The 25,085-nt window shown below is 40.9% G+C and overlaps 1 protein-coding gene across 1 annotated transcript; it reads right to left on the reverse strand.

Annotated features, from left to right (window-relative positions):
* Positions 1–40: 40 nt before the first annotated feature.
* Positions 41–22,798, reverse strand: NKAP (NFKB activating protein). The gene is made up of 9 exons (XM_084789837.1): positions 22,228–22,798; positions 18,613–18,693; positions 9,680–9,750; positions 9,359–9,499; positions 7,745–7,808; positions 5,926–6,035; positions 5,764–5,839; positions 4,258–4,407; positions 41–1,768 (listed from the first exon to the last, which is right to left on the reverse strand). Exons 1-9 carry the CDS (start codon positions 22,605–22,607, stop codon positions 1,594–1,596), a joined length of 1,248 nt encoding a protein of 415 aa, XP_084645963.1. The 5' UTR covers positions 22,608–22,798; the 3' UTR covers positions 41–1,593.
* Between the last annotated feature and the right edge of the window lie 2,287 nt (positions 22,799–25,085).

Raw genomic sequence — 25,085 nt, forward strand, 5'->3', positions numbered from 1 at the left:
ATATTCATCCAGTCGCTAGGAACCAGTTAATGAAAACAAATTCCAGTACAGAATAAATTTTAATGTAGAGATTATAAACTTTATATGGTATTACATGAGGAAATGTATAGATTAATAAGACTTCCAACTTTGGAACCAAGTTTCCATTAAACTTTAGGAAACTCTAGGCCTATTAGGCCAAGAAGTATAAACACAGTGAAATTAAGTCAAGTTCAAAGATCACAGATGTTACTACATGCTACCTGCTGCTCAGGTCAGCAGCTGTGGCTTAAAAACACATTGTCCAAGAACAGATAGCAAACTTTTAAACAGTGATAAAGTGATAAAGGTTTTCTACAAAGTTAAGGACATCAACAGCTATAAAAATGCTGAAGATCTTAATAACGTTTAAAATCCAAGAGCCAGGCGCAACAGCACACACCTCTAATCCTAGCACCTGGGAGGCAGAGGCAGGGGCAGAGGGATCTCTGTGAGTTCCTGGCCATCCAGGGCTACATAATGAGAGTCTGTCTCAAAAAAGAAATCTGATTACATAAAGGACATAATTGAAAATGATTGCTATTTTACTTTCATTATCACAAAACAGGTAATTAAAATACTGACTTATTATATTTTTATATTAGCACTCTTGATACTCATTCTTTTAGATATTATTAAATACCAGCTTAGAAAGAAATAGCATTCTTATATTGGCTGACAACAGACTTCCCCAAATTATATTTGAAAACTCTTTTGCACTGCTGGGGCTGTAGCTCAGGGCCTCATGCCTGAGAAGCACATGTTCTAATTCAGAGTTATACCCTAGTCACTCAAACTGTTTTAAGTAATTTAATGCTCACTTTTTCTATTCCACGCATCTGTGAGTTAGCCATTTGGTTTGCTTGTCTTTAGAGCGGAGGTAGACTTAGCCTGAAATACATTTCTAGGACAGACTATAGAAACAAATCAGTTTTCAAATTCCAGAATTGACTTTTACAACAACACCTTCATTTTGTTAACAGAAATAGCCTTCTACATGGCTTCTGTCAGGCCTATCTGTAACACATTCAAGACAATATATGAAATCCCCAAGTTCTTCTGGGGTCGGGGCAGACGGGTATTAATAATACTCACACCAAACCAAGATGTGAGAGTCACATTTCTTACTCTGCTGCCACTTACTCTCTGTGCCACCTGCCTAACATAGCAGGATTTCATTCAGAATTTAGACTTTTGAACCGGAAAGTTAGGGTCCATCTAAACAAGCCCGCAAATAACTTACTAGTGATACCATCAAGCATCTTTTATTGAGGGGCTGAAGAATGAAAACGAAGGCACAGAAGCACTGAGGAGCTTACTTTCAGAGCACAATAGCCTCTTGGCTTGGCATGGTGGCACACATCTGGAATCTCCACACATGGAAGGTGGAGGCAGGAGACCAAGAGTTCAGAGTCATCCTTGGCTACAAAGCCTGAGCCAACCTGGGCTACTGGAAACCGCACATCAAAAAATAACCCAAAACACAAACAAAACAATAACCTTTTTGTGTATGTGTCTAGAACCCACAGTTTCCTTTTTGATGTTGAAACGCCTGCTTGTAAAGTCAGAAAGCTCTCACTTGTCATCCTTCCCTTTTGTCTTTCTGTATACCATCTCTCGAAAACTGGCCAGGATCTTGTTCTCCCTCTTTCGTCTCTCTTCTTGGTTGAAGGATGCAAGCGCTCTCTTCTCATCAGCACTATAGATCTGGTTCTCCTTCCGCAGTCGCACAGCCTCCATTCGCCGATGCCTGGAGACAATTTTGTTTTTGACTTAAATTTCTTACTAATAATTCTTATGTCCTTATCAATCCTTTCTTAATATAGACTCGTCTATTTAAAGGGTGACAATAGAAACTGCAGATGGGTTATCAAATAACTATACATTTTGTGTGTTGATGTTTTATCAACAATAGATATTATCATTAATTTGAAATACTAAAGATACAACTTTTTTTTCTTATTTCTAATAAACCAAAATAGGAAACATATTAAGTGTTTTAGGTGATGGCTTGTTTCTTTTTTTTCTGTTTGTTTGCTTGTTTGTTTGTTTGAGGCCAGCCTGGTCTACAGAGTGAGTGCAAGACACCCAAGGCTACACAGAGAAACCTCTGCCTTCCAAGCGCTGGGATTAAAGGTGTGTGCCACCATGCTCAGCTTCCATGAATCTTATCTGAGCCTAGAATTTTCACATTTTAATGTGTCTTTTGATGGACATGAGTTCTTATGTTTGGCCTAGGCAACCTTCTGCGTAGCCCATCTTTTGTTTTGTTTAGAAAACACATTTTTATCTGAAAGACATCCTCTCTAAAAGTAAACCGAGCAGCACTGCCTTTTACATACAATGATTAAGTGTTTTACATTCTTTTACCATATGAATGACGTTTTCCCTTCTGCATTTCCTGAATACTTCTTTCTGCACAGATCTGACATGCTATATATTTCATGTACCAAAATCTCATCCATGTAGAAATATCCTTGGGCTCTGCATTTTATCTCACTGAATAATTAGGCTATTCTGTACGCTTCCTAAAGCCTGAAAGCTCCTTGAGTTCTAATCTCTTGTACCTTACATCTTATTTTCCTACTCTTCCTCAGAACTAAGATGGCTATCCTTAGCCTTTTAGTCTAACAATAACTTTTAGAACAACTTTACTAAGTTTCATAAATAGCCATGATTTTTATTGAAATTTTGTTGAATCTTTAAATTTAGAGATTGACTTTATAATATTGCTACCATAACTTTGAACAGGGTATATCTCCATTATTATTATTATTTATTATTATTTACTGCTGCTGCTGCTGCTGCTGCTGCTATTATTATTTTGGTTTTTCAAGACAGGGTTTGTCTGCTTAGCCTTGGCTGTCCTAGAACTCACTCTGTAGACCACGCTGGCTTCAAACTCAGAGATTCACCTGCCTTCCAAGTGCTAGGATTAAAGACATGCACCACCACATCCAGCTAATTTTTTAAAAATGTTATGTGCATGAGTGTTCTGCCTGAATGTATGTCTGTACATCATATATGTGTAGTGCCTACAGAGGCCTTCAGATCCCCTGGGTTTGGAGTTATAACCAAGTGGGGCTGGGAATTGAACCTGGGTCCTCTGAAAGAGTAGCTAGCGCTCTTAACCACTGGGCCATCTCTGCAGCCGCCACCACCCTGTTAATGTTTCTTAGTGTCTTATAGTCTGGGGATTCTTTTGTTAAGATTTATTTCTAAATCACTCACATTCTCTGAATGTATTATAAATGTTTAATTATATCTAACACATATAATCATGCATTTTAATTATATTAATATATTAATGATGTTAAATTATACTTCTAGCTGCCTACTGCTGAGATATAGAAACATAATTTGTTTTATCGTGACTTTATATACAACCGTTTGTTAAGACCCTGAAGAGTCTTTGAGATCTTTTATGTAAACAATCTTAATAACAAACATGGCTATGTAGAACCTCCTATTGATCCTTACGTCTTCAGTGATGTGTCCCTGTCATACCGTGTCACCCTTCAAAGTGATGTTGGTTTTCAGACAGCTAAGATTCTGAGGTACTTCAGAGGGTCAGCAAATATTTGTCTCTGCTACCAATTCAAAACAGTTAACTATTTTAATAGGTAGTTTGTAATCGTTGTTTGGTTGGTTGGTTTTTTGTTTTGTTTTTTTTTTTTTGTAATCTTAAGGAATCCACAATTAAGTGTGATTTTAGTACCCCTGCCCTTACTCTCCCTGACTAGTCAAGTATTTTCTGATTCTTCACACTTTACATCCTCATGCTGATTCTGACATCTTTCATGATCCTTAACTAATATTGGGTGCAGAAATTTGGGTCCTCTGAGAACTAGAGGCAAACTCAAAACACAAGAAAGATTATCTTATGAAAATGTTTTCCTTGTTACTGGAATCCCACATTTCTCTATGACAAATGGCCAAACTTCACTATATTTACCAAAGGAAACACATTTGTTCCAAAGTATGAGTAAGAAAACTATTTCTTAAAGTTGGAGATATTGTAGTGTTTGAGGCTAAGTTTTATATATAGTCGAAACTTGTTTGTTTTCTTCTAATGAAACTAGTACCGTGTGTGTGTGTGTGTGTGTGTGTGTGTGTGTGTGTGTGTGTGTGTCCATCAGGAAATAGTCACTTAACGAAAACAGATCACCAAAGTCTAATCCTAGTAGTAAGAAAGGAGAGGAGCTAGTCATGGAAAGTGACTCAATGCGGAGAAAATACCTGCTTCCGCTCATAACGTAACCCGAACATTCAAATGATGCAATCTCTTCACTTGTCAAGCCGATTTCACCTCTTCGTGGGATACGCTTTCCAGCTTTTACATATTCAGCCATAGCTGCACCTTCACCAGGTAACAGAGCGTGCCCATAGCTACAAAGTAATTCAGAAGTCACAAAAGGTCCATTAAACCAGCTGCATAGAAGTGATAGCATAAAGTACTTCCCCTCAGACAGTAAGAAAAATAACCGTGGTGAGCAGCAGTGTGCCTGATGTGAATTACTTAATTTTTATTAGACAACATTGTACTATGATCTGTATTACTAACCTAGAAATATACAAATAATTTGGAAGAACAAAAGAACTGATGCTCATGAGTATAGATTCATACTTTATAATTGTGAAATAATTCATCGGGTATTGCCACTTATTCTTCCCTCAGCTCATTTTCTCTTAAAAAAAAAAAAAAACCAACTAAATGATATATCTCAAAATAACCTGTAAGTACCAATAATGCCGAACAGCAAAAATTATCTTTTGCCTTTGATAAAAGAGATTTTAAAGAGTAGTTCAGGGGCTGGAGAGATGGCTCAGAGGTTAAGAGCACTGACTGCTCTTCCAGAGGTCCTGAGTTCAATTCCCAGCAACCCCTTGGTGGTTCACACCCATCTATAATGTGATCTGGTGCCCTCTTCTGGCCTGCAGGCATATATGCAGGCAGAACACTGCATATGTAATAAATAAATAAATCTTTAAAAAAAAATAAAGAGTAGTTCAATGATGGTTTCTTGTATTCCTATTAAACCGGAAGCATGTAGCACAAAAGTAATCTCTATACTTAAATTTACATATGTATGACATTACAAGGTAAACGTAAGTAGTATGTTGCGGGGCTGCCAAGGGGACTCAGAGAGGAAAGGCATTTATTTACTGTCAAGCCTGATGACCTGCCTTGAATCCCCGGTACCCATACGGTAGAAGAAGAGAACCAATTCCTAAAAGTTGTCCTCTAACCTTCAGCCCTCCCTTGCCCCCATGCGAAATAAATAAACTAATAAAAACCCAAAAATTCCACCGCATAAAAGAAACAATATGCTATGAGGATTAAAGCCGGACAGAAGTCACAACGGATGGATGGAGAAGCATAAGCTGCTGCTACTGGAAAGGGGCCTGAAGGACAGTTAAAGACCTTGTGTTTAGTTTGTACAAACAGGTCTCTTGTAGCCCCGGTTGGCCTTGAGATCACAGGGGAGTCTAGACTGACCTTGAACTCCTGATCTCCCTGCCTCCTCCTCCTCCTCCTCCTCCCCCCAAATGCTGGGATCACAGGCAGAAGCACCACATCGCGCTAAAGAAAGACCTGTAGATCCTGCACATAGACTGCTCCTGGCTGAGGGCATACCTCAGTGGCAGCCTGCTAACCTACATGAACACCCTGGGCAGAAAACAAAGCCAATAACCCACAATAAAGAAAACCACTAGACTCTGCAACTGTCCGCGGCTACTTACTTCAAAGGCTTATCGTCTTGGGAGGCAAGTGTTTTAGGAGCCTCTGGGCCAATGAGATCCGACGGTTCCTCTGCCTCTGCATGAAATATATTCAGAAACAGTTACATCTTGACTAATCAGTTACTGTTCCATGTTTGGAGTCAGTCAACGACAAGAACTTACTTGATCGATCCTTCCATGGGTTCTCTAGAAACTCGTCTTGGGACTCTTTAGAGCTCGACTCACTGGAATCCTTCCTGTTCTTCTTAGACTTCTTTTTCTTGTATTTCTTCCTGCAGGGATGATAATTTAATACAGAGTAAGTATTCTCATGGTAAAAGGCATCTGCAGTTTTCCTTTTTTAAGGAAAAGTTTTTAAGATTTATTTTATGTGCATTAGTGTTTCCCTGTGTGTATAGCTGTGTGAGCATGTCGGATCCCTGGAACTGGAGTTACGGACAGCTGTAAGACGCCACGTGGGTGCTGGGAACGGAGCAGCCAGTGCTCATACACACTGAGCCATCTCTCCAGCCCTAGGCATCCTCAGTTTTGAAGGGAATGAAAAGACTGATAAGGTTTATCTGAATTCTTATTCAAACTTTTCAATTCATTCTTCTCAGTTAACCATATAGTATTTTACTATTAACAAGAAATGACTAAAGGATTAAGGAAATACAGTTATATAGAAAGAAAATAGAAATGAAATAGCTTAAAACTTTAACTCTCAGGCAGGAGGTGCTAGCTTATGCCTATAATCCTTAGCACTTGGGAGCTAGAGGCAGGAGAATCAGGAGTTCAAAGCCATCCTATGCTATGCAGTGAGCTTGAAGCTAGCTTGTCTTCTGGCTCAAAAACAAACATCCAGTGGCTAGAGAGATGGTTTAACAGTTATGAGTGCTTGCTGCTCTTCCAGAGGACTAGACTTTGTAGCCCAGCACCCACATCAGGTGGCTCATAACCACCTGTTAAGTCCAGCTCCAGGGGATCTGGCCTCACCAGGTATGTATGTACAAGGCACATGCATAGATGCATACATACACTTAAATGACAGTACATCTTTAAAACAAAGTAGAACAAGCCCCAATTTTTAAAAATCCCATAATGCTGGAAGCGGTGGTGCACACCTTTAATCCCAGCACTTGAGAGGCAGAGGCAGGCAGATCACTATGAGTTAGAGGCCAGCCAGATCTGGCCTGAACAAAGGGAGTTCAGGACAGCCAAGATAACACCGAGAAACTCTGTCTCAAAAAACAAAACAAACAAACACACAAAAAGTCCCACAAAAAATGTAAAATAAATCCCACAAAAACCAAAAACAAGTTCTCACCAATGTGAGCATTAATAAAAAATTTCCGTAAAATGGATTAAAATACATAGCAGCATTAACAGGAAACTATCACTGTTTTAAAATCACAGTGACATGAGTCTAGACAATGACCAGCAGTGTTTGTTAATATGACAAAAAGAGACATTAGCTGCCTACTGATGACAGCACACAGCACCACCTAGAACCTTGCCAACCTCAAGAAGCCTCTCTCCAGGAACTAGAGAAGACTGACAAGCATGCTAACTTACTCTGTGGAACCACTATCATTTAGGGGCATTATTTGCATTTTGATTTGAATAAACTATAGGGGGAAAAACTGTAGAGAACTGAGTCTTATATTCTTATGCACAATAAAAGGCTTTGTTTTGGTTTGGTTTTTTTAGACAGGGTTTCTCTGTGTAGCCTTGCTGGTCCTCAAATCTCACTGTAAACCAGGCTGGCCTCAAACTCACAGAGATTCACCTGCCTCTGCCTCCCGAGTGTTACTGTTCTTTGGTTGGTTGGTTGAGTTATTTATGGAAGGAATGAGAGCTCCAATTAGCTCCAAAATCAGAGGGTGGCAGGGACCACCCACGAGAGGGTAATTGCTCAGACTGTGGATATATATGGTGGATCACAATACTACATAAACTTGAATACTTTTTAAACTATTTCATTAAAATGAAAAAAACTGACACTCTCCGTTTCTTCTTCTTTTCTTTTTTCTTAGATTTCTTTGCTCTTCTTTTTGTATCTTCATCTGCAAATTAAAGCACATTATTATTGAAAAAATTTTGAAGTTCAAAATTGTTTTTAAAATTGTATTTTAAAAGATAAAGACTCTATTATTACAAATACTCATTTTTGTTAGATAAAAATTAATTCATTTAACATTTATTGAAACTTACGAGGAGGAGGAGTCAAAGAAATTAAAGTCATGAACTGGCAAGATGGCTCAGTGGGTAAAAGCATATACTGTAAAACCTCATGACTTGAGTTTAAACCCTAGAACTAATATGCTAAGAAGATAAACGATTCCTATAAACTGTATTCTGATCTATACACATGGCTGTTGCATGTATGAATGCACACACACAAATACATGCAATAAATAAGTATAAGTAATTAAAATCACACTAGGTATTAATAATATAGGGAATTTCTATTAATTTATTCATTGAGTTATTTAATACACTGGTTAAGTAGGAAAATGTCCCATTTCAAAGAGGTACATATAGAAATATTTAGCCAAGGAATGAAGACTTAACTTACTTTGAATAACTCAACCATTCACCTCATTTTAAGCAAAAATGTCAACATGCTAAAAAAAAAAATAATAAACAATTTTCTTTCCTGAAATTGTTAAAGTTTCATAGTGAGAAAAAACAAAAGCAAAAAGAAACAAACAACTATGTGTGGGTGTGACAGAAGAAGACAATGTTTTCCGGAATCTCAGGGGAATAGAGGTGAGAGGTCATGATGAAATAAGTATAATCTGGCTGACAGGTGCTGAGGATCCAGAGGAGTCGTAAGACCAGCCAGCCAGGCACTGGCAAGATGGCTCAGTAGGTAAGAGTGCACATTGCTGGGCTTGAGGACCCAAGTTCAATCCCGAGGATGCCAAGACCCTCATGGTTGAAGGAGAGAAACTTCAACTCTTCTAAGTTAACCCCTGACTTCCATGCATATACCTACTGTGGTATGCACATCCACATACATGTGTGCATATGCACAAAGTAAATGAATAAAATGTAATTTAAAACATGACTGATTTGGGAAGGTAACTGAGGAATGGTTGACTTAGAAGCAGTGTCTCTTAAGCTAGTTGTTTTTGAAATCAGCTTATGATAAAAGTACCCTACGGCCATTGCTGTACTGAGTAAGCCAAGATGGACACAGGGAGTGACTGGCTCTGAGGGCAGAGGCCCTGCTGTACCCCATGGTACATACTTACCCACAGAAAATTAAGTAAATATGAAAAATTGGAATATAATCAGAAAACTAACATGGTCATAGTTATGGTTATTATTCAACAAATTTTTAGAAAGCTGAGGAGCTAGAGAGACAGCTCAGTAGTTAAGAGCACTGGCCGCTCTTCCAGAGGATGGGGCTTGACTCCCAGCACTAACATGGTGGCTCGCAACTGTCTGTAACTCCAATTCCAGGAGAGCTGGCGCTCTCTTCTGGTCTTCACAGGCAGCAAGAATGCGCAGGGTACACAGGCATGCTTGCAGGCAAAACACCCATCCACCTAACACTTTAACAACTCAACTACACTCCAGGATGTGCAGAATGATGTGGCTTTCTTACCACTGGAGTCTGTTTCCGATTCAGAGTCGCTGTCACTATCCTCAGAGTACTTCTTATGCTTTCTTTTCGATGACTTTTTCTTTCTCTTTTTCTTGGATCTTTCTTTTGAATGACCAGATTTCCTTTTCTTCTTCTTTTCATCTGTTGTAAGTACAAAAGACAAATTAACTTCTCAAGTATTTCTGACCATCTTACTATATTTGAATCACTGAAAGGAATAGCTATTTGTTAGTTTGAGTAAAAGCAAGTCTAATGGTCAAGTATTTATAAATGTACTTTTTAAATTTATGAATTAGTAAGTTTCTTATTTTTCAAAATTACCTTCTGAACTAGATGCTGAAGTAGTGCTTTTCTTTGGTTCTTCATCCTCTACTGGTGTGTGTTCATCAGAGCTGAATTAGAGAAAATAGTTGTAAGAAATATGGACCGTAAAGATTTAAAATATGAACTTAAAATTTTTAGTAATAGCACTAATTGCCTAGGCATCTTTAAAGGCAAGCATTTTAAAAATCTTTATTACTATTATTATTATTATTATTATTATTATTATTATTATTATTATATTGAAATTTTTATTTTTACTTTTATCATCATCATCATTACATTTTAACTTCTGTGTATAGGCATTTTGTCTACATGAATGACTGTGCCCAGTGCCCACAGAGGCAAGAAAAGGCATTGGATCCTTTGGAATTGGAATTACAGAACAGTCTTTTGGTGGGTACTATTGATCAAACCCAGGTCCCCATGAAGAACAGCCAGTGTTCTTAACAACTGAATCCTCACTTTAGCCCCCAAAAGCAAGCATTTTTGTAAGAGCATATTCAAGAGTCTACCACCTTCATAATAATAAATTTACTTATATTTATATAATACTTTAGAGTTTAGATAGTATCATCTATAACAGCAATGTGTAATGTGTGTGTTTTCAGAAGAATCTCACAAGGTAAAAGTTGAGAAATAGAAAACATCAAGAAAGGACATACAGCCGGGCGTGGTGGCGCACGCCTCTTATCCCAGCACTCCGGAGGCAGAGGCAGGCGGATCGCTGTGAGTTCGAGGCCAGCCTGGTCTACATAGCGAGTCCAGGACAGCCAAGGCTACACAGAGAAACCCTGTCTCGAAAAACCAAAAAAAAAAAAAGAAAAAAAAGAAAGGACATACATGAAAGTTGAAGAAAGAGTTAGTGATTTTATTATTATTATGTGGCTATAGGATCAAACCCAGGCCTCAAAAATGTTAGGCAACTGCTTTACAACTCAGCTGTATCTTAGCTCCATAATTTTACTCTAAGTAGGTGAAGGATAAATGCTAGAACAGCTCCCATCTTCCCAGACCTTAACAGACTCCAGAATTTGCAAAATAAATTCTGAAAGTAAGTTTTTTGTTTTAGGGTTTAAATTTTTTTCATTTAATTTGGTGTGTGTGTGTGTGTGTGTGTGTGTGTGTGTGTGTACACAGTACTGTAAAGGTCAGAGAACAATTTTCAGGATTTGGTTACTTCCTTCCACCCTATGTGGGTCCCATGGATCAAACTAAAGTTGACAGAATTGGCAGCAAGCACCTTTACCTCCTGAAACATCTCACTGGCCTGGATAGTTTTCTTTTGAGACAAGGTCTCCAGCCCATGCTGGGGTTGAACTCTGCCTTTCACTTTTGACCCTCCTGTCTCCACCTCTTCAATTCTGGGATTATAAATTATGTACTGGCTTATTTGGTGCTAGAGATCAAACCTAGGGTCCTATGCACTCTAGACAAGCACTTTACCAGCTCTTATTTGCACAGGGCCTGAGTTTGACTCCCAGCATCCATGCTAGGTGGCTGATAAGCACTTAGAATTCTGGCTTCAAGGAAATTTGATGCCCCTGACCTCTAGGGGCACCAACACCTAGATGGGAATACCCATGGAAACCCACACAATATACATAATTAAAATAATACAAAGAGCCAGAAGTGGTGGTGCACGCCTTTAATCTCAGTACTCAGGAGGCAGATGTAGGCAGATTTCTGTAAACTTGAGTCCAACCTGGTCTTCACAATGAGTTTCAGGCCAGCCAGGGTGACATAGTGAGACTTTGTCAAAATAGTAAATAAAAATAAGTTTTAAAAAATTCTTTGGGACAGACTTTGAAAAATTAAAATGCAGCCAGGTGTGGTGGCACATGCCTGTAATCCCAGCATTCTGAGAGGCAGAGGCAGGCAGATCTCTAAGTCTGAAGCCAGCCTGGTCTATAAAAGTGAGTCCAGGACACCTAAGGCCACACGGAGAAACCCTGTCTCCAAAAACCAAAAAAGAAAATAAAATTAAAATGCTTTGGTGGTACCAAAGAAGAGTTCTCATATTGTGTCACCTTTTCCTTTGAAGTTCACACATGGAATATTTTAGGTATTATCTACCAAAGTATTTTTTCATTTCTTTTAACTCTTATTTGATAAATTCAAGTATCTATCTAAAGAGTTTCAGATAATACTGCTTTATCACTCTGACACAAATTATAGGTTTCTTGTTAATAACACTGCCTCAATACACCTTAAAAAACAAGAATGAGGGGCTGGAGAGGTGGCTCAGAGGTTAAGAGCACTGACTGCTCTTCCAGAGGTCCTGAGTTCAATTCCCAGCAACCACATGGTGGCTCACAACCAACTATAATGTGATCTGGTGCCCTCTTCTGGCCTGCAGGTGTACATGCAGGCAGAATATTGTATACACAATAAATAAATTAACCTTTAAAAAAAAATCCAAGAGTGGAGCTGGGCATGGTAGCACATGCCTTTAATTCCCACTGGTGGATCTCTAAGTTTGAGGACAGCATGAGCTACAGAGTGAGCTGAGTTCTAAGACAGTCAAGGCTACACAGAAAAACCTGAGTAGTGGCAAAGAAAAAAATAAATATGACTGTACTATAAAGCAATAGTAATTAAAACAGCGTGGTGCTGGCATCGTGGAATCGAATCGAAGACCCAGATATGAATCCACACACATATGGTCACTTGATTTTTGACAAAGAAGCCAAATCCATTCAATGGAAAAAGGATAGCATCTTCAACAAATGGTGCTGGTCTAACTGGATGTCTATGTGTAAAAAAAAATGCAACTGGACCCATATTTGTCACCTTGCACAAAACTCAAATCCAAGTAGATTAAAGACCTCAACATAAAAGCAGAGACACTAAGTCACTTAGAATAAAAAGTGGGGAAGAGCCTGGAACATATTGGCACAGGAGACAACTTCCTGAACAGAATACCAACAGCCCAGACCTTAATGTCAACAATTAATAAATGGGACCTCATGAGGCTGAAAAGCTTCTGTAAGGCAGGAGACACTGTCAAGAGAACAAAGCGACAGCCTACAGACTGGGAAAAGATCTTCACCAATCCTACATCTGACAAAGGTCTAATATCCAAAATATATAAGGAACTCAAGAAATTAAACACCACCAAACCAAATAACCCAATTGAGAAATGGGGCTTGGAACTAAACAGAGAATTCTCAACAGAGAAATATCAAATGGCTGAGAAACACTTAAAGAAATGCTCAACCTCCTTAGTCATCAGGGAAATGCAAATCAAAACAACTCTGAGATTCCATCTTACACCCATCAGAATGGCTAAGATCAAAAATTCAAGTGACACCACATGCTGGCGAAGATGTGGGGAGAGAGGAACACTCCTTCATTGCTGGTGGGAATGCAAACTAGTACAGCCACTTTGGAAATCTATCTGGTGCTATGTCAGAAAACTGGGAATAGGGCTTCCTCAAGACCCAGCTATTCCACTCCTTGGAATATACCCAGAAGATGCTCCAGCACACAACAGGGACATATGCTCAACCATGTTCATAGCAGCCTTATTCATAATAGCCAGAACATGGAAACAGCCTAAGTGTCCCTCAGTAGAAGAATGGGTAAAGAAACTGTGGTACATTTACACTATGGAATACTACTCAGCTATTAAAAACAAGGAACTCCCAAAATTTGTGGACAAATGGATTGAGCTAGAAATGATCATAATGAGTGAGTTAACCCAGAAGCAGAAAGACTCAAATGGTATATACTCACTTATATCTGCATATTAGCCCAAGGGGCATGTCCCACGAAAGCCTTCACTTACCAGGAAACTGGGACAGAGGGGAGGACATACTATTGGGACTCTAGATGAGAGAAGCATGGGAGAATAGCAAAGTAGAAGGATCCAGAGGGTCCTAGAAACCTACAAGTAGAACATTATGATAGGCAGATTTGGGCCCAGGGGTCCCGCTCAAACTAAGGAACCAGCCAAGGACAATACAGGTGGTAAACCTTAAACCCCTACCCAGATCTAGCCAATGGACAGGACATTCTCCACAGTAGAGTGGAGAGTGGGATATGACTTTCTCACGTACTCTGGTGCCTCACATTTGACCATGTCCCCTGGAGGGGGAGACCTGGTGGCACTCAGAGGAAGGACAGCAGGTTACCAAGAAGAGACTTGATACCCTATGAGCATATACAGGGGGAGGAAGTCCCCCTCAGGAACAGTCATAGGGGAGGGGAATAAGGGGAAAATGGGAGGGAGGGAAGAATGGGAGGATACAAGGGATGGGATAACCATTGAGATGTAACAAGAATAAATTAATAAAAATAAATAAATAAATTTACTGACACTCAAAAAATTAAAAAAATAAAAATAAAAAAAAATATGGCTCCCAGCCCTCGGGAGGCAGGGGCAGGCAGATCACTGTAAGTTAGAGGCCAGCCTGGTCAACAAAGTGAGTGAGGACAGCCAGGGCAACACAGAGAAACCCTGTCTCAAAAAACCAAAAAACTAACTAACTAAATAAATAAATATGGCGACCAGCAAGTGAAATGTGCTTGCTGTCAAGCCTGATGAGTTGAGTTTGATTCTTTGGATCTATACTGTGAAGGGAGACAACAACTCCCTCCTGCGTGCTATGGCACACACACACACAACCCCCGTGCTATAAAATATTCAAAGCATTTAAAAAGTAAATAAGTATGGAGTAAAAGAAAAGCACTAGCCCTTCAGGGTATTAGATATAGGGAACTTTTTTTTTTTTTGAGACAGGCTTTCTCTGTGTATCCTTGGCTGTCCTGGTCTCCCCTTTGTAGACCAGGCTGGCCTCAAACACACAGAGATCCGCCTGCCTTTGCCTCCCGAGTGCTGGGATTAAAGATGTGCACCACCACTGCCCAGCAGGAAACATTTTTTAACCGTCAGTGTATTAATTTTAAAAACTCTTGGTGACCTTAATGTAGACTTGAAACTCTGAAACTATAAGACAGATATAAACAAACGGAATGTAGGGTTAGCCCAGTGGCTAAGTGTGTTGGCTGCTCTTGCAGAGGACCTGGGTTCAGTTCCCAGCACCCACATGGCAGCTCACAACCATTTGCGACTCCAGTTTCAGGGGACCTAATGCTCTCTCCTGACCTTTACAGGCACTTAATCGCAATGTACGCAAGACACTTATTAAATAAAATAAGCATTTTTTTCAAAAGCTTTTGGCATTGGTAAGAACATTCTGACTTGGATGCCAGTTGTTCACTAAATAAGCCCCCAGATCAATGACTGAGATCTTGTAAGATTAATTCTTTGTACAGCAAAGAGAAGCATGTGAGTGAAATTGGCAAGAGGGATACTGTTGGGGTTGGTCTGATGTACTTTGATGCTAATTAATAAAAAGCCATCACCTGGGCAGGGCAAATGAGATAGGTTTGGCTAAGGTTCCTGGGCTGGGAGAGACAGAGAGAATCTTGGGAAGAGAGAGGAGAGTAGAAGGGAGAAGAGGAGGTTGCGCCATCATGGGTTAGGTGGAAGAGAAGCAAATGGCTGGCCCAGATGAAGAACATTAGCAAGTATATGGGATTATGGATGGGAGGTGGCTTGATAGAAATTATTAGAAGCAGATGCCATGGAATTGGAGCAGGTATCCCATACCTGCCCCACTATGGGAAGTAGTTTAGAGGATTAAAGTTTGCCCTGCCCCAGGTTAACTAAGGCTATTTTAAAATATAATAAGTATCTGGGTCTTGATTGATTGCTAGTGTGTTATACTGCCATAATAATAATTATAAGCCAGATAATAAACAATTATTAGTTCACACAGATAATTTTAAAACAACAGAATATCAAGAAGGTAAGAGAAACACAAAAAAACTAAACAAGAAATCAACACAGGGCTGGAGAGATGGCTCAGAGTTTAATGGCATTGTCTGTTCTTCCAAAGGTCCTGAGTTCAATTCCCAGCAACCATATGGTGGCTCACACCCATCTATAATGTGATCTCAGTCCTCTACTGGTGTGCAGGCACACATGGGGGCAGAATACTGTATAAATAATAAATAAATATTAAAAAAAGAAATCAACACAATAAACAGACAGTTCTCAAAAAATAAAATACAAATGGCCAATAAACACACAAAAAAATGGTCAATCTCACTATCCATCAGGGAACGCAAATGAAAACTACACAGAGAATCCATCTTAGCCCACAGTCGTTAAGAAAGCAACTAAGTCATTAAGAAAGCAACTAAGCACAAATGCTGGTGAGGCTGCAGAGAACAGGGAACCTTACATGCTGCCAGTGGCAATGGCAACTGATTCAGCTTCTGTGACAATCAGTGTGAGTTTTCTCAAAAACCAAAAACTAGGGCTGGAGAGATAGATGGCTCAGAGGTTAAGAGCACTGACTGTTCTTCCAGAGGACCTGAGTTCAATTCCCAGCAACCACATAGTGGCTCACAACCATCTATAATGAGATCTGGTGCCCTCTTCTGGCTTGCAGGTGTATATTTGGACAGAGCAATGTGTATATAATAATAAATAAAAATCTTTTTTAAAAAATTAAATCCTCCACAGGCTCTAGCTGGAGCACTCCTGGGCATCTGCCTGAAGGACAGCAAGTCATCACAACACACGGACACACACACAGCAAATGGAAACTGCAGCACTATTCACAGTAGCTTAGCTATGGACTCAAACTTGGTATCCAACAACAGAGGAATAGGTTTTTATTTTATTTTATTTTTTAAAGATTTATTTATTTATTATTATATATACAGTGCTCTGCCTGCATGTACACCCACAGGCCAGAAGAGGGCATCACATCACATTATAGATGGTTGTGAACCACCATGTGGTTGTTGGGAATTGAACTCAGGACCTTTGGAAGAGCAGGTGGTGCTCTTAACCACTGAACCATCTCTCCAGCCCAGGAATAGGTTTTTAAATGTAGGATGTATACACGGTGGAAATATTTTCAGCCAAAAGAAGACCAGAGTTACATCATGTACAGGAAAACTAGTGCAATAGGAGCAAATTAGTCCGTCTCAGAAACACCAATTTCATGTTTTATCCAATTTCTGGTTCCCAGACTGCATATAGTCACATAAAATCATGGATATAAAAAAATAGTGGATGTATATACAAAATGAAGAGGAAATTAAACTGTTTAGGGGAACAAAAGGAAAACATGGAGTGGGGATAATGGGCAAATAAACAATGTTGTATCTGTATGAACTGGTTTTAATTGGGGTCTGTGGAGGTAGCTCAATTAGCAAATGTTTGTCACATAAGCACGAGGACCTGAGCTCAGATTCCCAACATCCACAGAAAAATGATGCAAGGGTGGCACTCACCTGGAAGTCCAGCACTGGGGAGGCAAGACAGGAGGATCTCTAGGGCTCTGCTGGCTACCCAGTGCATCAGATCAGCACTAGGTTCATTAAGAAATTCTGCCTCAGGTGGGGGTGCTCCCCCCCCACGAGCACACCTTTAATCTCAGCACTTGGGAGGCAGAGGCAGGTTGGTCTCTGTGAGTTCGAGGCCAACCTGGTCTACAAAGTGAGTCCAGGACAGCCAGGGCTACACAGAGAAACCCTGTCTCGAAAAACCAAAACAAAAAGAAAAAAGAAAAGATAGAAATTCTGTCTCAAACAATAAGGTGCTGGACTGGCAAGATGCCTTAGCAGATAGAAGCATTTGATGCCTACCCTAACAACCTGAATTATATCTCCTGGAACTCACATGGCAGAAGAAAAAAACCAACTCCTTCAAGTTGTGACCTCCACATGTGGTACTTGATATCCACCCCCGCCTCTCTCTCTCACACACACACACATTAAAAATAAATAAATGTAAATTCTGGCTCCATGTATGTACACACAATCACTCACACACACTCATGTTTTAATGCTTTTGAGTGTCTACTTCTCCCATCTGACTAGCCAACCCATTTCCATCCTCAGGAGTGCCTTCTTTCTTAGGTAATTGCCTTTATTTTTATCACTTTAAAAAAAGTGGTGGTGGTGGCACACGCCTTTAATCCCAGCACTCAGGGAGGCAGAGGCAGGCAGATTGATGTGAGTTCGAGGCCAGCCTGGTCTACAAAGTGAGTCCAAGTCAGCCAGGGCTACACAGAGAGACCTTGTCTCAAAACAAAGTATAACTCTTTGTTATGCTAACACCTAGCAGTCTGATAGTGGGGTAGTTGAAAAAATGAAAAATAATCATATATTATTTTTAATAATGAATCTTTCTGAGTAGGAAATTATGGCTTTTTGAGTTATAAAGAGCAATTAAGCTGGGCATGGTGATCTATGCCAATAAGTCCAGTATTCAGGAGCTAAGGCACAGTGGGTTCCAGATAGCCTGGATTACAGAATGAGACCATGTCTCAAAACGAACAACCCCACAATGTATGTGCTAAAATCTGCTAGCAATATCTATAATCACTACCCATGCTCCAGGATTCCTTTTTATGTATAAGGGGTAAAATAACATAAATCATAAGAAAGCAAAAAAAAATCTGATAAGTACTTGAAGCTCTTCACTTAAAAACTTGGCAGAAGTCGAGCGTGGGCACACACCTTTAATCCCAGCACTTGGGAGGCAGAAGCAGGTGGATCACTGTGAGTTCAAGGGTATCCTGGTCTACAAAGCGAGTCCAGGACAGCCAAGGCAACATAGAGAAACCCTGTCTCGAAAACCTAAAAAAAACAAAACAAAAACAAAAAAATTGCCAGCAGGGCTGACGAGATGACTCAGTAGGTAAAGGTGCTTGCTGCTAAGCCTGCTGACCTAAGTTCGATCCCTGGGACTCACATGGTGGAAGGAGAGAACCAACTCCTCCAAGTTGTCCTCTGACCTCCCGTGCACATACACACACGTACAAATAAATAAAATGTAAGAAAATGTAATTGAAAAAAATTTGATTGCAGACCAGGATTTAAACAAATGCTATTAACATACTTACTCTGGTTCAGGATTCTTTGGAGAAAGTCCCCAAACCTCAGGAGCTCCCAATTCTCCAATCCTCTCTCTTTCACTTAATCTCCTAAAAGAGATAAATACTTTAATTATAACTCAGTGGATGAACTGTTGTTTCCTAAACATCTCTTAACAGGAGTCAAGTCTTCCAGTATTATTTTCCCATTTTCTTTTGAGACAGGATCTTACCATGTTGCCTAGGCTGGCCTTTAGCTCCTGGCCTCAGGTGATCCAGCCTTCTAAGTAGCTGGAGCTACAGGAACACCTGGACTTAGCTATATGTTTAAAAAGGTAATAAAAACTTGGTTTAAGCTGGGCGTGGTTGCACACACCTTTAATCCCAGCACTCTGAGTCGAGGCCAGCCTGGTCTACAGAGAGAGTTCCAGGACAGCCAGGGCTACACACAGAAACCCTGTCTAAGGGTGGGAGCAGACAACAACTTGGTTTAAATAAAAGCTCATTAGGTAGGATTTGATGTTCTGACACTGTCATCAACTAGTACAAACCATAGAGTGCCTCAGTGTCAGAGACAGTAGCTGGGCAGCCTGTCCAGGCCATCCCTTTTACTTAATGTGTGGGGCAGCCTCTAAATGTGCCCGCCCATTTAACTGTAAAGTTTTATATTTAAAAGTAAATCCATTTGTTTATGTATGTGTATAAAGGTAGGAAAATCTTGATTTGAAAACCTTCAGTTTTCAGGAACCTAAGAATTAGTGAAGATGATAAAGATGAAATGAAAACAAAGGGGATTCTAGAAAGGAAGAAATTTTTATTTGACAAAAATTTTTCTTTAAAAAAAAACTCTCATGCTATGTAAGGTTTATTACCAGTTTTCTCTACTCTTAAGTGGGGGAGGGGGCACTTTTCTCATTTTATGTATGTAACTAATTGTTTTTACATTTACTACTACTCATAAACATAAAATATAAACAAACTCTGGGCTGGAAAGATGGCCTAGTGGTTAAGAGCACTTGCAGAGGACTGGAGTTTGGGTCCCAGCATCCAAGTCAGTTGGCTCTCAGCTGCCTGTAATTCCAGCTCTAGGAGATCTGCTACTTCTGGACTGCCAAGGCATCTACACTCGCATGTAGATATCCATACAAAGACACATATGCACACACATAATTAAAATATATAATAAAATAACACCAGTGTGATGGTGGATGCCTTCAGTCCAAGCACTTGGAAGGCAAAAGCAGGCGGATCTATGTTTGAGGCCAGCTTCAAGTTCCAAGACAGCCAAAGCGAGAGAGAGAGAGGGAGAGGGAGAGGGAGAGGGAGAGGGAGAGGGAGAGGGAGAGGGAGAGGGAGAGGGAGGGAGGGAGGGAGGGAGGGAGGGAGGGAGGGAGAGAGGGAGGGAGGGAGAGAGGGAGAGGGAGGGAGAGAGGGGGAGGGAGGGAGGGAGGGAGGGGGACCTTGTCTCCATTCCCTGCCCCCCAAAATAAATAAAAATAATTCTTTAAAGAAAACACAAGCTTGAATCCCTTGAAGTTTAGTGGCTTGTGACTTGTTTTTAAAAATCATTACAAGACACAATTGGCTTGATTTTCTTTTCTTCTTTGATCATTTGAAAAGAGTATTTATAACTACAGAGAGGCAGACTTGGAGGGTTTTTTATTTGGTCAAAACAGATCATTTAAAAAAGGGACATACGTCTGTTTCTAAGTGCTAGGGGAAGGAATGCCTGCCCAGCCACAAAGAACACAAAAGTCTCATAGCTATTGTTCCTGCAATATGTTGAAATTTCTCATTTTAAAACATGAGGCCTACTACTGTGCCTAAGACATAATGTTTGACAGACACAATAAACTTCATATTATCTAAAAGTACAAATGCAAATCTCATCCAAGCATTTATAACATTCCCGGGAATCCTTTCACCTCTTTTTGAGACTGGATCTCATGCAGCGGAGTCTAGTGTAGCTATCAACTCCTCACGGTTCTGACCCTTTCTCAAGGGCTGAGATTAGAAACATGATCCTGGCTCAACATTTGCTTTTCAACAGGCCTACTCCATGGGTACCACACCATGCTGAACAATTTAAATTGGATAGGCAAGTCTCTTAACAATTCAGAACTGCCTTAGTGTTTCTGTTTCCACTCACTTGTGGAAGTTACTACAACTGTAAAAGTCTCGTTATTAATTTCCTCTCCCCTCTCTGGGCTGCTGATCCAACTCAGGGTCTCAGGTTTGCTAGGCAAGCACTCTTCCACCTAGTTAAAAAGTCCAATGTCAAGCCAGGCGTGGTGGCGCATGCCTTTAATCCCAGCACTCAGAAGGCAGAGGCAGGCAGATCGCTGTGAGTTCGAGGCCAGCCTGGTCTTCAAAGCGAGTCCAGGACAGCCAAGGCTACACAGAGAGACCCTGTCTCGAAAAACCAAAAAAAAAAAAAAAAAAGTCCAGCATCTACTCCTTCCTAGTGAGAAGCGAGGCTTAGAGAGGTCTAACTTGCCCAAGCATACCCTGCTTCATGGCAAACAAAGCCATCAAACTCAGGCAGAGTGTGTCTGAAGCCTGCCTTTTTTATTATTATACTTTATTTCCTCCCCTGCTGGAAGGAAAAAAAAAGAACACTCTCAAATGTTGGAAAATTAACTTGCCCCCTCCAATATGTGAAATTTTAGCATTTTTGAACACATGGCACAGTACCTAAGACATAATGTTTAACAAACATAATAAACTTCACACATATTAGATACTATGACAAACACAGCACTAGAAGCCTCTCTCAGGGTCTCACTCTACCTCAGGCTGACTTTGAATTTACTCTGTAGTCCAACTGTGACAATCCTACCTCGGTTTTCTGAACGCTAGGATCGCAGGAGTGAGTCATCATGGCCAGCTTTTTTTTAAAGTTTTGGGGTTTTGTTTTGTTTTTTGTTTGTTTTTTGAGACACAGTCTCATATAGACCAGGCTGGCCTTACATTGGCTATGTAGATGAGAACGACACTGTTCGGACTTCCCTCGCCCTCGCCGCGGTTGTAACTAAAGGTCTGTGGGCCTTTCTAAATTAAGAACTCTCATTAGAGATCTGAGCTCATTCCACATTGTTTCGTGGTCCAAATGGCTGAGACCACTTTCCCAGACCTTTCTTGCACTCATCTAATCATCTTTTTTTCTCACATCCAAAACAGATCCTTAATTACAATCCTTCTCAATTCTCTGCAAAACTTTCCCAACATTTCAAACATGTCTGTTTCTTCGTGCAACAAGCAACGGCTGCACGCCTACCAAGAGACAGGCGCTATTAAGTCTGTGATCAATAAAATAGGATCTCTACATTCCAAAAGTTCGATTTAATGAGGAATAAAGACAGGCGCACAGATAATGGCACAACCAAGGAAATGTAATGACAGCGTTGAGCCTCTTAGCGATATCCGACAGCAAGCCAGGAAGAGAAAGAGAAAACCAGGGCACTTTATGAAGGAGTCAGGAAAGGATAAATTAAAAGGTCGTGGGGGTGGTCTGGAAAGGGGGACGAAAAAGGCGCGAGGCAGGCGAGAAGCGAAATACAAACTCAGGGTTAGGGTTAGTGAACAAGCCCTACCACTCAAAGGCAGGCGGACTCGTCCAAGAGAGGGTGCGGCGATCTTACTCACTTCTGCCGGAGACTCTCCTCCCTCTCCTTGTCCAGGAGGCTGGGCCATGGTTTGTCGCCCCCGTAGGGACGCGAGTAGCCGCCATAATAGGCGGACGAGGATGCTGAAGCGAAAGGGGCACTCCGCTGTGCAGAGGGTCGCTCTCGAGAACGCGATCGAGAGCGGGAGCGGTACGATTGGTTTCGAGAGCTTTGGCTGAAGCCACTCAGCGAATGGCTGAGGCCATTCCGGTCACCAAGCCGAGAACAAGAGCGCGAGCGAGACCGGCGACCTCGTGGGGAGCGGGAAGATTTGCTGGGCTTAGGGCTCCTTGATGAACTGCGACGTTTTCCTCCGGAAGCCACCCGATCAGGGCTACGCGAGCCCGACACAGGAGCCATGGTAATGGGAGCAGAAACCACCAAGGGGCCGCTGTCGCGACCCTCAAAGGGTCTCAGATACCTAGGGTCCGAGAGCTTGCAGCTCTTCCCAAACCAGGGGGGAAAAGCCGCTTGGAAACAGTTCCGGGTACGTCTGTAAACTCCTTCCCCAGGACCCAGGCGCCTTGCCGCCAACAGGAAGAGATGTGTGTATCAGTGTATAGAAGCCGTCCAGGAAACTGGGGACAATGCTCCCATCCAGTTCCTAGTTAGATTTCTGAAGTCTGAACTGCACAAGCTACCTAAGGAAAAGCTACTATGACTGCAGTACATACAATATTGAGTAGCTGTATGAACAAAATCACCAATAATCCACGTATTTCATGTGAGACTACATTTGTCTGTATGGTGTGCGCCTATGAATCTGTATATGTAGTATATCCCCACCCCGCCCCACCCTTTTTTTTTGAAATCCCAAACAAACTAAAGAGGGTTTATCTCAATTATGCTTAAACTTTGACTTAAGAACCTCGTTAAACCGGCCGTGGTGGCACACACTTTTAATCCCACCACTCTGGGAGGCGGAACCAGGCATATCTCTGAGAGTTCAAGGAGAGCCTAAACAGAGAAACTCTGTCTCAAAAACAAAACAAAACAAAAACCCTAAGTAAATAAATAAACAAATTGTTGATTTCTAGCTGGCGCCTTGGTGCATGCCTGCAATCCCAGCACTCAAGGAGCAAAGACAGGTGCATCTCTGTGAGTTCAAGGCCAGCCTGATCTACAAAGAGAGTGCCTATCTCGAAAAACTAAAAGAAAACCCGGGTGTGGTGGTGCACGCCTGTAATCCCAGCACTTGGGAAACAGAGACAGGAGGATTTCTGTGAGTTTGAACCCAGCCTGGTCTAAAAAGCGAGTCCAGAGCAGCAAAGGCTAGGCAGAGAAACCCTATCTCGAAAAACCAAAAGAAAAGCTGGGTGTGGTAGTGCACACCTTTAATCCCAGAACTCAAGAGGCAGAGGCAGGCGGATCGCTGTAAGCTCGAGGACAACCTGGTCTACAAAGAGAGTTCGAGGACAACCAGGGCTACACAGAGAAACCCTTGAAAAACCAAAAAAAAAAAAAAAAAATGTTGTCCAGTTCACTTAGAAGACATACATTCTGATAAATTCACTCTGTTATACTCCAATTAAATCAGAAACCCAGGGGGAAATCGTATTAATACTTAATACTTAGCTTCCAGCCACCCATCTCTCCCAGTGTCCCACAAAATGAATTTGTCATGTCCATTAAAATAGTCCGTCCTACACTAGTTCCAGCAATATATTGAAAATTATACATAACTGCATTTATTAAGTACTATTTTAAACTGGGCATGGTGGCACACACCTTGAATCCCAGCACTCGGGAGGCAGAGGCAGGAGGATCTTTGTGAGTTTGAGGCCAGTGAGTCCAGGGCATCAAAGGATACACAGAGAAACTATCTCAGAAAACCAAAAAAAAAGTACTATTTTAAGTGAAAGAGCATCCAAATGCTAATTAATTTGTTTTTTAAAATGTTTGAAACTGAGATACAGTTACATCATTTCCCTTTCCCTTTCCCTTTTCCCTCTAATCCTTCCCATATGTCTCCCCTTGTTTTTTCTTAAATTTATAGCCTCTTTTCCTCTCTGTCTCTCTCTCTCTCTCTGTCTCTCTCTCTCTCTCTCTGGGGGGGTATTGGTTTTTTTGTTTTGTTTTGTTGTTGGTTTTGTTTGTTTTGGGGGTGGGGCAAGGTTTCTCTATGTAGCCTTGGCTGTAGACCAGGCTGGCTTTGAACTCACAGACATCTCCCTGCCTCTGCCTCCGGCCTCTTTTCCTTTAATTATTGTTACATGTATATGTAAATATAACTGTTATGAGATATTCACCAGAGAAGACTGCTCAGATATGGGCTTTAGCCAATAAAAAAACCTTTATTAGCTGGCAGTGACTACAATGGGTGATTGAAGTGATTAGTGCCAGCTTTTCTCAGGGAGAGCTTTTAAGCACACACACAAAACATGTATTGCGATGACATACTTTAGTTAACAAGAACAGTTAGCCAGAAGTGGAACTACAGGAGCCAAAAGGCAAGGTTAGTACATTTAGAGACTTTCCCCAGAACTATATACTTTGATGGATTAGGTCTTTTGTTTTGTCAAGTGATACAATCTGCATGCTGAGTCTTACAGCCTGAATGCTACTTCCATCATGGAGTCAGTGATGCTGAGGTCTGGAGACCTAGTAGGGCACGGAGTCCTGTTACAATAATCTGCTCACTGCATAGTGATATCATTGACCACTTGCGTAATCAATTGGGAGATGACTATTTGTCCCGGTTCTTGGCATTACTTTGCTTGTGTGTAGCTCTTTGTATAGGGTTGGAGTCTCTTGAAATTTCCCACTTTCACGTAACTATTATCTATCTGTTGGTGCCGTCCTCATTCAGCAGCCATGTTGCTGAAACATTGGAGTTTC

The sequence above is a fragment of the Acomys minous genome (genome assembly GCF_964271855.1).
Source record: "Acomys minous genome assembly, chromosome: 7".
Taxonomy (NCBI): domain Eukaryota; kingdom Metazoa; phylum Chordata; class Mammalia; order Rodentia; family Muridae; genus Acomys; species Acomys minous.